We start from the raw sequence: 13809 nt of genomic DNA, 5'->3' as shown, positions 1-13809 counted from the left end.
ATGACCAAGCGAAGAAAAGCAAGAACAGACGACCAACTGTTTCAAAGCGAGCGCAAACATTGTCGTCTGTCCTCCAACTTTAGCGGCCCGCTGATACTTCTTACGTAACATGTAGTCGTACACACAATAACAAGTTCTCATAGTTGAACAAAACATGTTTTCGCGTAGTAATAAAGCTAATACAGCTTTTCACGTGCTGTTCTGGTAGAAAATGAATCATTGTGACAGACGGAACGGTACTTGCCAAGCGCGTCTTCAAGGTGTCCTGCCTCTACGAGAACGATGCCAATCCGAATCCACAATATACCGGCATTCCCATGCATACCACAGCGCAGCAGCGCCAGATTTCCCTCTAGGTAATGTATTGAGAAACTCTATGGCTGATGCTACTGGGGGACGCCATGTTTGAAACACTTCACAGAGAGGCCCCTGGTGACAGGAATCGAAAGTAACGGGAAGTGAAAACCCTATTAAAGTTTGTAAACCGTGTGCTCTACCAACAATTTCAGATTAGATCTATAAATGTTCGTGCTGTACTAAGCTACTGCAAAAGCCTTGCTTATGGCATTCACGTAACTAACGTAGCGGCCACATCATGTTAAACATCCGAACGTCGTAACGGCAACATGTGCGTGGAGAGGGCAAGTGGCATTTGGCGTTTTTTGCGCCGAAACCGAAACCGTAAAGTTCTCGTGCTCCAATTACCTGTAATGCCGTTTATTGTTTTGTTTTTCGCGTTCCGCGCTTTTTAAAAGACTAAACTGCTTCTGCGCAGACATGGTGGGAGCCTACCTTAATCTTTCCAAAACGATAGCTGCTCATCGCGTTGCGCCCAGCTTTTTTCCTGCGGTGACGATAGCAAATGGCTATCACATCCAGCGTGCGGGTAGCAGTGGTGTGTGGTACAAATGTTTACCACCGTTTAGCAAAACTGAGCCGGAATCTGGCTCAAATCAGCACAGAACAGCATAGGGAAAGCAGAAAGACGTCAGCTCATGGCAGCTTTCCAGAAGGTAGAGCAATGTTTCAGATAATACTTTTGTTGCGTATACTTAGATACTAATTAGTAAAAAACCCTGAAATGATTTTGACGATTTTGTACAAACGTACTGAGTTGTTAGGGTAGATCTTTCTGATCGTTAATTGACATATCTAAATGCTCCGCGTAAAGCCTGTAATTTATTATAAGGTTTTAAAAACGTACATTGCTACCAATCGCACCATGTCACTCGGCTGAATTTTCAGCCACCCCTAACTATTTGACGCAAGTTTTCCTAATGATGGCAGTATGGTGAGTTATCCCATAGGCTACCTTGAGCGCATCATCTATAATTTTTCTAACTTTATGGTGAACAAATGTTCGTAATAATTGGAATGTTAATTTTTTTCTATAAAAAGAAAGTAACACAACGAGAATGCACCAGGACAATTTCTCACTACACTTAAGCACTTGTGGCACAAAGCAAGTGTTTGCTTTTGTTACAACGTGTTTCGTGTAAACAAGAGCCCCACAGTCAGTGTTGATCTCGATCTTTACTTTCACAAGCACCATGGTTCACCCTTGTCACGTTGTGGGCGGCAAACCTAGCAACTGGCAACACGTCAAGCTGCAACCTTGTGTCCCTATGCAAGGAAGCAGACAAGCGGAGTGGCTACAGCGCATAGACTGTTGCTATCTGATCGATGCCATTTTGCGCGTTTGTGGCCGTCACTTTACGCCTGAGAATTATTACCACAATAGTGTTTCGCATGTCCATTATTTGGGTAAATGCAAGCGCAAGCAGACTAGACCAGGCCATTTGACTGTGCCGTTTTACAGGATGAGCAGAAGTGCAAATGTGAATAGTCTGCACAGTGAAGCCACCTGGTTGCAAAAGCTCAACCAAGGACAGTAGCTGTAGCGAAGTCTATTATACTTTGATGCTGGTGTAAATTTTTCTCAGAAGCATAATCGTGGACACATAGTTTTTGTAAATCTTTAAAACGTTTTACACTTGGTTAAAGCAATATTAGCTCTTTGGGTGGTTAAGCTCTGTACCACCAGGTGGCTGGACCATGCAGACCAATCAGGCCACTCACATCTATGCCAAAGCTTTTTCATTAGCTTGAGTTTATGCCTCCACCCACCCTTTGAAACGCTCAGCTCGCTTGCGGTTACCGAAATACCAGACATGTTCAGCGCTGCGACAGAATGCTCGCAGCGCAGGCTGCTTCGATAGCTCTCGCTCACACCGTGGGATCGACTGCCAAGCAGCTGGCGGAGAGGTTGGAGAGGCTTTGAGCGCTCGCTCCTAGACAAATGGAAGTAGATGACATGACCTGTCATCATGACGCAGAGCCAGTGAAGGCGGAGCTTAGCCCCGATCACTCGGTGAACAAGTTGAGGAGAAAATGCATCACTATGGAGGAGGGTAACTTGTACTCGTCCCTAGCTATCTTAACATGCGGCGCTTCCTACGAATTGTGATGTGAATAATCTACTGTAGCTGAACCCTATGCGTCTACAATATTTCTCCAAACTGTTTCAGGGGCCCTTTCAGTAGCAAGAAATTTAAGATATTTAAGAAGACTTGATGCAGTGTCATCAAAACTTCTGGCATGAAACTATGAACTACTGAAGTTATGTATCTATGAAGTCAAATTGTTTTGGTCAGCTTAAATATTTTTTGTGATCTAATTTTATCTTAGACTGGTAGGTGTACATTGGCTCGGAATGCTTGGATGTCAGGAGGCCTTAGTTTGCTCATTGAACATGGTTTATTAAATATGGCACACTGAACATTATGCAGCTACAGCAAACAATGAGACAATTATCGGAACTTCTGAGAACTGTTCACATTACCAAAATTTTGGGGACAGAACTTTTATCCAACAGCTGCCCTACGATGCCTATGTAACATGGATTCCTGCTTCAAGTGACATGCACCTTGAAATGTGTGTAGTACTTTGCACATTGTGAAGTGCTATAGATAGATAGAACAGATAGAATAGCTTTATTTCCATCTACTTGATGGAAGAGGCTGCAAGTAAAAACTGCTCCAGTAGGCAGCTTGACGAGGCCCGCAGCCCCCTCTACAGAATATTCGGCAACAGCATACATGCAAGCACATATGCATCATACATACATATATACACATACATTGTATACATACATATATATACACATACTCGTAAATACTCTCATGAACCCACATACTCGCATTTACACATGCACACCCATATCTATACAGAGCCACTGGTGACTAAACCAACAATACTTAGGATAGCTTGTGTGGTTCTCGTGGTGATACAAATGAGGCAAGAATACGCCGCTGAACATTATATACACACATATATAGTATACATACACATGCATTCATATACCCGTATATGCATACACACTCGTATGCATACCTACACACACACACATATACAGAAGCATATATACACACTTTATATACATACTAGCCGAGAGGATGTACACTCAACCAGTAATTTAAAAATCATGCATATACAAGTCTCTCAGTTGTTGGGCCGTTATTTGGGTGATATCAACGCCTAGATTATTATATTTATTTAGAAGCATTGGCATTGTGTGTGACAGCTTCTCCCTTAGATAATTTGTTCTGGGTGTGACCACCCACCATATCTCTTTATGACGGGTAACATAAAATTTGTCATTAAGTTCAAGGTTAGAAAGTTCTCATAGAAAGGAGCAGTTCAGTTTTACTTCCCGCCTAAATGCAGTTGTTAACTTGTACTGGTATAACTTTAACACAGAAATTATGTTGGCTTCCTGAAATAAGTTTATAGTATGGGAGTTGTAGGGGACATTAAAGAGTAGCCGAACAAACTTCTTTTGCAAGACAAGTAGTTTATGCAAATTAACAAAGGTAGTTGTACCCCATACCAATAATCAATAATAGAGGTACGAATACAAAAGCGAGTTATAAATGAGAAGTTTAACTTTAAACGGCAATAGTGATTTACATTCCACGTCACGCCGATGACCCTAGATAACTGGATTGTGACTGCGTCAATGTGTTCGTCCCAGAGCATATTATTCGAAAACGTTACGCCGAGAGTTCTCATACTAGTAACTATTTCTATAGTTTTTTCCCCGTACATAATGTTAATATTTGAATTCACTGGCTTATTTTTGGGCCTAAAGAGCACAGCTTTGGTTTTGTTTGTATTTATTTCTAATTGGTTCATTATTGACCAGTCCCTCAGCTTAGAGAGCATGAAATTCGTTTCATACTCTATATCTGTACAGTTTGTTCCTGAAACAAATATACTGGCGTCATCAGCATACAGGACATATTTCGCGTTTAGGTAAATATTAGTTACATCATTGATATAGGCGTTAAAAAGAAGGGGCCCCAAGACACTTCCCTGCGGAACTCCTTTTGAAATAGGCTTCATACTTGAACAATGCATATCTATCTGAACAAATTGCTGTCTGCTTGCTAGGTAAGATTTAATAAGTGCTAAAGAGTGACCTCGAATGCCATAGCTATAAAGTTTTTCAATCAATGTTAAATGGTGAATATTATCAAATGCTTTGCTAAAATCCACATAGACGCTAAGCACAAGTCTTCTTTCTTCGAACTGGGATAAGATGAATTCCTTTTGTTCCAACAGTGCATATTCGGTGGACTTAAGCTTTCTGAAGCCGAATTGGGCAGGTGATATTATATTGTTCTCGAAAAAATTATTAAATTGGAGATGTAAGATTTTTTCCAGGCCCTTAGAAAAGATGGGCAATATGGATATAGGCCTATAATTTTGGATATCATCTCTGTCTCCCTTTTTAAATAAAACACTCACTTTAGCGATTTGCATTCTTTTCGGAAAAGTTGCACTGGACAAACATAAATTAATAATATATGTAAGGTACGGTGCGACAATATCTAACACTTACTTTATCGGTCTAATTTGCATGCCTTCAAAATCACACGAGGAACTATTTCGCAGTGACGTGAAAGCAGAGAAAACTTCATGTTCAGAGACAGGCTCAAGAAATAATGAGAAGGAGCTAGCAACAGGCTTCAACTTAAGCAATGTCCTAGATGAACTGTTTTGATTGTTGCTAACAAAGTGATCATTAAACATAGTGGCCAGAGGGATGCCAGATATCTCATTGCCATTTATGTTCAGTTTTTCTATACGAGAATGCGATTTATTACGATTAAGGACAGTATTTAACCTTTTCCATAAGAAGTCAGGTTTTGGTGCAGAGCACTCAAATTCAGACTGAATGTGTCGCACTCTACTTAGTTTTATTTCTTTATTCAGTTTATTTCAATAAGGACCCAGATACACTGAAACAATTCAATGTTTCAGTGTATCTGGGTCCTTATTTCGAATAAATTTATGATACAATTCATTTTTGCGATGTATTTTTGCAAGCAGTTCAGGCGTTATCCACGGTTTACGAATTTTTTTGCCTAAGGTAATTCTTTTTTCGGGAAAGTGGTACTTGTATATACCAGAAATTATATCTATGAACTTCGTATATGCCTCTTCAGCGTTCGCGATTTGACCGATAACTTCCAGGTCACAGGTTAACATCGTTAATGCCGTGTAGCATTAAGTATAAACCCCATGCAAGCGATCTTGCACGCGACAGCGACAAGCGACGCGATGGAGATGGCTGTCGCGTTCGCTCGTCGCCCAGAAGTCAAGCTCCAAGCGAGCGACCGCTTCGCGCGACGGCTTTCCAGTGTTGCCGGTATGAGGGCAGCAATATAGGCGCCGAAACTAGCGTGACGCATGCTTTATTAACTTAAGTTGATGTATTTTACTGTAAAAAGCAGCATAAAATATTTCTGAAAGTCTTGCAATAGGTTCTTATCCTTGCATGTATAAAAATTCAATCGTTTGCTCGTTCCGTGCGACAGTCCGAAGTACTGGAGTTATGTACATCCAGTTCCGGCTTTGCGCTATTGGCTAGTCGCGCATAGCACTTCCGGGCGACGAGCGACGAATTCTAGATTTGCAAAACCGAGCGATCTGTTCAAGCGACGGCCCGATCCGTCGCGCGAACCCGTCGCTCGTCGCTGTCGCGCACAAAATCGCGCCAATGGGGTTTAGCCTTTAGACAAAGGAATGATGCACTGAAATGCACCATGGGCCAATGAAACACCAAGTCTTATGATGGGTCATGCGACTAGGCAGTAGTATTAAACAATGTGTATGCACAGTGTGTTTGCAAACTGCAACAAGATTTGGTAAGTCTTTCTTTTCCACTGCGAATCCTCTAGCATGTTCAAAGATGTGAAAACACACATACACAGACAAAAATAAGAACAAATGGAGCTTGGCAACAAAGAAGTGAAATTAAGAAAGAAGAACCGCTGCGCACTCGTTACCGAAGACACATGATATGCACTGTCACATTAGTGATGGAGTGTAAACCCCGTGAACAGCGCAAACTTCGTTTTACTCCTTAAGCCACCCAACTTGCAAGAATACAAACAGATAAGTGACATCTTCCACTCAAACTGACATACTGCGAGCACACATAGCAAAAGCACCAAATATTCACGTTTGCAGTTGTGGAAGGATGCACATGCAGAAATATTAGTGTCGATAACAAGTGTGCACCGCTATAAGGTGCAGAAGCCTATTTTGCCATGTGGTTTCATGCCATGCAATATTTTGTGGTTGGGGGTCAATCTATTAGCGCTTCTTTATTGCAGTTGTTTGCAACTAAACTTGTCAAAAGTAACACGCCGTTCATGTACCTCACAATCCAACTTGCCTGTGAAAAAAAAAAAAGGAAGAATAGGTTACATCCCTTTCTTACTGCAGGAATAAGTGAGCTGACTTAATTGCGTGCATCATCTTAGAGGCAATGTGCACTACCTTGTTCACTCTCTCACTCCAATTACAATGTAGAGGCATAGCATAATATCAAAACAGAATCAGCACAGCATTATGGCGAAGCTGTGCAGATGACGGGACATGTGAAAACGGGACAGGACAAGACATGTCCTGTTGGCATTGTTTCACCATAATGTACAGTCAACCAAAAACAGACTACGGGAGGACCCTCATGCCACCCAGCATGCTAATCCAAATTTGTCATACTTGTACTGCTCTGTCACGTCTCTCACATTCACATAATTTCCTCATTCATGGGAGCTCTGTCTGAGGTAAGAACGTAAATTATTTCAAAAACAAATATCCCAATTCCAGCGAAGGCCTCTTGTGTCACTCTAAACTCAACAGCCTTATTAGTGTGTTCATACCCTTCTATATATTTTAATTTTTTCTTGTTTGCTGCATACTTTGTACAAATTAAATACCAAAACAATGCAGCAATCCTGTCTCTCCACACCAAGTAATTTATTCATAATTAGAGCAGAAAAGTTGCAAAAATTATTTTCATGCTTCCGCACATGCAGTGCTATCTCTAAGCTCTTTCAACTGAACAGCTTTCAATTGAGATTAATAAGAGCAACCAGGAAATTTTGGCCATGACTTTTCTTTGGCTAGCATGAACCAGAACGCATAGTACAGAAAAGAATGTCATACACATGCGCTCACAAACACACATCACTAGAAAAACTACTATTTATTAGAAATGTGATTCCCATTAAAAGGCAGAAAAAGAGCACGCTTGGAGGGACTAAGCAGTGAGCCCACATGACCCATGCTGATAGGCACAGAACCTACACTAAGAATTGGATATTGAATTTCCACTATCTTGTAATAATTTATTTTTCAAGTGACATTATCACCACTTAAATATATTTTTTGATAAGTTATAAGCAATAAAACACAGCACCTTCTACTGCCTTTTCCCAAAGGCCTGTGCATGTGGTGTCGAATTAGCATGAAATTTGGCAATCTTTTTTAACAGTAACAGAAGAACAGGAACACAGCATACAAGTTATTGTAAAGTAAAAAAAAAATATGTAGCTGAAGAGAAGTCATACGGAAAGCAAAGTTACTGCTATCACTGACACGTGCAATGAAATGAAAAAAAAAAGGAATATATCATGATACTGTACACTTTCCATGTGGAAATCTTTTCTGGAAAAGTTATACTTTTCAATGGCTGCAAAACTCTGCTTTAACAGAGAAATGGAAATAGCAGATAACGAGATATGCTGAAAACAAAATGCTAATAAAAAAATGCATACTTGAACTGGTGTTTCAGATTCTCTATGCAAAGGAGGAGCACAAACTGGAGACGGCCATTGCAGAGCTTCAGTCCTTGCCTCATATGCCCTATGTTCAGAGAGTGAACACGTTTCTTTTGCGCCAATGTGAGTGGGTGCTCTTGTATCGTACTGGTGTGCTAACAAGAGGCCAAAACACAACTATTCGGAGGCTTCTGTCCGTATTCTAAAGGACATCATCCTAAACAGAACAAAAGCCTACAATGCAGTAGCTTTAATTGAATTTGTGATTAGTATTTGGGAGAAATATTTCAAAACACGGCTGCTGCGCCACGCACACAATCGGGAACCTACCCACCGAATTGGCTAAGAGCACCTTCTGCAAGAAATGCCGGAATCCCCCCCAAAATCAATTCTAAAAGTAGAACAAAATTGCTACCATGTTCCGAATTCTTCTGGAACTGGGACATATGAGGTATGGGCGGACATTGGGCTATGCAGCTGCAGGGCAGGGAACCAGGGTGCTTTCTGTAAGCACCAGGCTGCTGTGCAACAAGCCTTTGGTGGTGCTTTCCCGAACAGCCCAGAGCTGACAGTAGGAGACCGCACAGAGCTTGGCCAGCTTGCCCTCGGAAAGCGTTGTCCAGCAGCAGGCTTTTTCATGCCTTTGACTGCACATGCCCTCACCTTGGCACCCTCATCTGTGTGCGAAGCAGGACCATCGACTTCGCACAAAGACGTAGGGCAGGAGACGCAGACAATCTCCACAGCGCCAGAGGTGCAAGGAGAGATGGCTGACTTGGGCCAAATACATCTGGTACGAGGTTTTGATAGCATTTTCCTTTATAAAATGTGACGAGCTCAATTCTGAACAGGTTTGATTCAACACTATCAACATAGAAAAGATGCGTCCATCACACAATTACACCAGCATTTATAGTACTATGCATTACACGACTTGTCTATATCCACTAATTCTTCTTAGTGTTGATTTGAAAGTTAGGTACCTTGATTTCACTAGCTGTTCTCTGCTTTCTACAGCAGTGGGAAGAGTAAATTTTTTTTCCTATACACTACAGTTGTTCCTTTTGTCAACCAATGCATGACCCTTACCTCCTTTTCAAACTTCATTGCCACCAAAAAGCTTCTGCCTAAATGCTTAGGTCTAGCATTATACAGCTCTTATAGTGTGCTAAGTATATCTAGAAATGTGAATAACTTTTTAAGATATCCAATTAGGGCTACATACAACTCTTCCACCTTTTAGCTTACTTAACCTAGCCAGTGCCACTCGGCTTCCATTACCAGTTGGTGCCCAAACATCAATAATGGGTAACGCGTCCAAAGGAAGGCATTCACTTTAAATGATTAGGAGGGGGAACAGTGATAAGCTCATGTGGCTTTCTTTCTTAACAAAAAACGTTACCATAATTTTGGCATGCAGTAAAATACCTACAACTTTTGAAGAATATCACTAAGCTGTCATTCAGGAGCAGACACTGAATTATATCTCCATTTCTTCAAATCAAAGGCAGAAGATTAGAATTTACGGGTTATGAAGAAATTTAACACAAATTTGATGGTGCCTGTAAGTTATCAATTTTCTAATCTACATGCCTATAGATGCCAATTGGAATTTTAGCATCTCAATTTCTGTGCAAGCAAGTGGCACTTGATGCATTGTAAGAAGTGTAGCCCTTATATCTCCATTACCTGCTCATTGCATCAGGAACTGTATGAAATGACAGGTTTGCTGCAACATTCTATTAGTCCATGTGGTAGCCTGTCACAAATCCAACCAAGTGTATAGACTATGAAGGGTTGCACAATACTGTTCCTCCCCTAAGTGAAGGCTTTTGTACTTTAAGGTAGATATGAGACATAACTTTACTAGTAGTTTTGAATATTGTGCAATTCTATATTCACAACAAAAATAGTTTTTCAAAGTGTAATAGTAATAATCGGTCTTTTTGATTCCGCTTCGTCGCAATACTAGTTTGTCATGCAGTGAAGCATATATACCATGCATACACGTAAGCTTACGTGTATGCACGCGCTCGCTACAGTGTCAGTATGAGCACCAAGATGTCTATTAAGTGTAATTGAGATGTCTAATTAAGGTGAAAGCACTGTTATGGCACCATCCCCTTTATACTTCTAGTCATAGCTGTAGTCTAATTGTTAATGCGTGCACTGTTTTACTTTTGTTTCTTCTCATTAACTTACTGCATTCACAAAGGCAGTTGCACCATGCCTTACTATCAATTAACCTCTTTATAGTTTTTGACATTTATTTAACAAGTCCTACAGTACCATAGTTTGAGCTCATTCTTCCACAGAACAATTAGTACAATATTCAGTAGTTACATTCCATAAGCCCCCATTTCACCCTGATAAATTAAAAAGGTTCACTCATTCATTCATTCAAGTTTGCAGTGAATTCTCTACACAACAGCTATTCAATATTCGATTGAGAAAATGTTCATCCAAAATCAATATTTGCTAGCTCAAAATCTACTATTCGCACATGCCAAAAAAAATTACTGTGTGCAAACAGCTTGTGCATATTGTGGCCTCTATAGCACCTAAAATACACCTTTAGGTGCATTTTTTGGGTGCTTAATATAGCCTTTTTTTTTTAATGGCTAATATACAATCTCTATATATAGCTTGTAGATTTCTAGAAAATGTACTCTGTTAAGATGTCCACAAACTAGAACATGACTTGAACAACTTATCAAAGGAGTGTATTTTTGATGGCTTCATCCGTCTGCATCCCTGTTCTCTTCTTTGGCTTTTTCTTTTAACACATATGTAAGTGCGTTGGCTTTAGCAAACATCACTTCAAAGCAAAAAACATTTGTTGGCTTAAAGGACTTTCAAGATTTAAACATGTTCATTTACGTGACTTTTTGCAGGACCACAAAAAAGAGTGTGCTGCATTCAATGAAGCATACCAGCGCGCCCATGGACTTGGTGAATGCATTCCTCAGTATGCTGCTGTTATCAAGTCCATAACAGAAGACCTGTTAAAGTTGAACACCAGCAGCGCTGTGTTTGCATACATGTTGAAGCAAAAGGCCATGGGAAGGGCTATCAGGCACGGTAACAAAATTAAGGTACAACCAACAAGCTTGGCAAGGCGCCGACCTGGCCTACCGAGAGGTTCGGGACGCGTTCCTGTCGGCCGACCAAGAACAGCTGGAAAAAGGAAAACAAAACGTGGACATGTGCTCAGCCAAAGTGTGCGGGATGATGTACCTGGGGCCAAATGCCATTAAGAACTCAAACTTTATGGAGACCTCACAGTTGACCCACTAAATATGTCTCAGCATGCTTAAGGACAGTGAATACGTTGAACACACATCATCTGTCATCGAAAATGCCCATTTTCGGCCTGCACTAGGATGATTTTTAAGCAGTAATTGTAGCTCACAAAGTCTGATTGCAGTGGTTACTAATGCTAACGTGCCCCTTTCCTTTTGCAGTTTGTTATTTTTATGAAATTGCATAGCCAGCTGCTCCTGAACCCTATATCAATTGTCTGTCCCTTCTTGAGGTGGTTTAAATACTTCATGCAGCATCCGCACATTACCAAGAGTCCACCTCTAGTTCTGTTGCCTTCATAGTGCCATTGCTTCAAGCGACTTTTCAAGGATGATATTGCTATTTGTATCGAAATCTAGCACTAATATTGTAAGACTGAGACTAACCAAGCTGTCAAGTGCTTTTTATTCCAAAAAGGAAATGCCCCAGCTCATGCGTGAAGAAGTAGAACAGGGAAGATGATGATGGCTATGTACAAATTAAAACGACGAAGTATGTTAATAGTGCTTACAATATCTAGGTTTGCAAGTAAAAAGATGTTTACTGAACATGGGCCATGAATGCAGAAAGGTCCGTAGCGATGAGCACTGGTTCAGGTCGAGCACTGTCTCGTGCTCTGCATTGGCGATCCTGCTTGCACTTCAGCTGTCCTCCACTCCTTCATTTTGTGTGTAAAAACCACCAGTGCTGTGGTTATAGTGAGCTGTAGGGCTAGCTTTTGTTTATCAGGCAGGGCTTCTTGATTGGTAGCAGTAAGGTACAGCCCAAAGCATTGTATGAATAGCATCCGTTCAGCTTGCAAGTTGCCAGCCTTGCGCATAAGTTGTGCTTCAAGCATTGATGCCACATGGTGGCCCTCGGTTGCTCACACCTCAGTAAATTGTGATTGGCAGTGTTACACTGGCGCTCTTCGTAAATTTTGTTACTTTGGTCACAGGAACATTTCTAGCTCTGTTTGTGTCGTTCTCAACCTAGTGTGAATAGAGTGTGAATTTTTTAAATATTTAATTCTGGGTTTTAAATGCCAAAACCATGATTTCATCATGAAGCACGCCATTTTAATTTTTTTTGTAGCGTTAGTCCTGTGTTGATTAGATATGCGACCAGCACCAATACACGCCATGATGCAACATCAAGACATGCCTTGATGCCACAGAAATGCATAATAGAGGTAGACGGTGCACTGCATGAAAAAGGTAACCATGGAAGAGACGTAAGATGAGCTGAACAAAATGCTATCTTCGTTCTGTACCATATCCTTTTGGCATTGTAGAGCTCTTTATTTTCTTTGCAACCTCTCCTCTGTGACTTCACTTTTCACCTTTTGTTCTTTGTTGTACTGTCTGTTACGTTTTTGCCGCGCAAATGTGCCAAGTTGTTTTGCAACTGCTGTTGACACGTTTAAAGATTAATTTGCTTTCATTGGCAGCCTACTATTCTTTCTTGTTTCTCTTTCACAACAATCTGCGTCCTTCGATATTGACACGCAACATTTGCTCTAATCATTTAGTGAAGTTCTTATAACTGAGTACTGACAATGGACATCACATTCCAGCTTGAACAAGCAAATGAGACTAATGATCATGAACCACCTCTTAGTAAACATACCATGAATTATACTCAAAACATTTCACATGAAATATGTAAGCCAACTGAGCGGCCATCCATCAAACTTCTATTTTTGCCAAACTTACCAATCACTATCTCAAAGATCTGTTGCCCTTTCTAAAACACGAATCTGAGCATTTTTTTCCATGTCAGTGTGGATTCATCTAGAGTTACTGATGCGCTTGGCTGAAGTTACAGTGCCTGCGCTTATGATCCTCACTACTTTTATTGTTAATATATTTACTTGAAAACATAAAATAAAAGGTGACAATGAATACACATGGCTAAAAGGTGAGAATATTAATGTTCTTAGATCTGGCAATTGTTCCTTCTGCAAACTGTAAGTATGGAGGTAAACTGGAGTAATATTACCATTTAGGTAAGACATTCAGTAGGATAGTCTTACCTAAATCTAAGGTGGGGTTAGTTTTCTTTATTTAGATTTGTAAGGAAGTGAGTATCGGCATATGTGCACGTCTTAGTTCTTTGTACATGCAGTCCAGCTAATATTATTGCATTAATGTTTACAGCTTACAAGCACTCACAGATTAGACAAGTGGGCGCGAGGCCAGCAAGTTAGTTTTTTGATAGCTACATGAAATAAGTGCAGGACATATGCAAGTTATCTATTTTTCGCACTTTGATTTGCTTACACCAAGACAAGTCAATAGCGTGCAGGAGACCAACATATTCAGGCATGCCTTGTAGTGAGGAATTTTTTAAGGTACTGTCACGCACTGGCTGGAGCGCTCCAGATGGCAGA

The 13809-nt window shown here is 40.6% G+C and overlaps 1 protein-coding gene across 1 annotated transcript; it reads left to right on the top strand.

The window, feature by feature from the left end:
• Positions 1–8435: 8435 nt before the first annotated feature.
• LOC135915048 (uncharacterized) lies at positions 8436–12680 on the top strand. Its single transcript, XM_065448031.2, has 2 exons — positions 8436–8928; positions 11030–12680. Exons 1-2 carry the CDS (start codon positions 8500–8502, stop codon positions 11390–11392), a joined length of 792 nt encoding a protein of 263 aa, XP_065304103.1. The 5' UTR covers positions 8436–8499; the 3' UTR covers positions 11393–12680.
• The last annotated feature ends 1129 nt before the right edge of the window (positions 12681–13809 follow it).

The sequence above is a fragment of the Dermacentor albipictus genome, unplaced genomic scaffold, assembly GCF_038994185.2.
Source record: "Dermacentor albipictus isolate Rhodes 1998 colony unplaced genomic scaffold, USDA_Dalb.pri_finalv2 scaffold_14, whole genome shotgun sequence".
NCBI lineage: Eukaryota > Metazoa > Arthropoda > Arachnida > Ixodida > Ixodidae > Dermacentor > Dermacentor albipictus.
The sequence above is the reverse complement of the archived record's forward strand: the minus strand, read 5'-3'. Positions and strand labels throughout refer to the sequence as shown.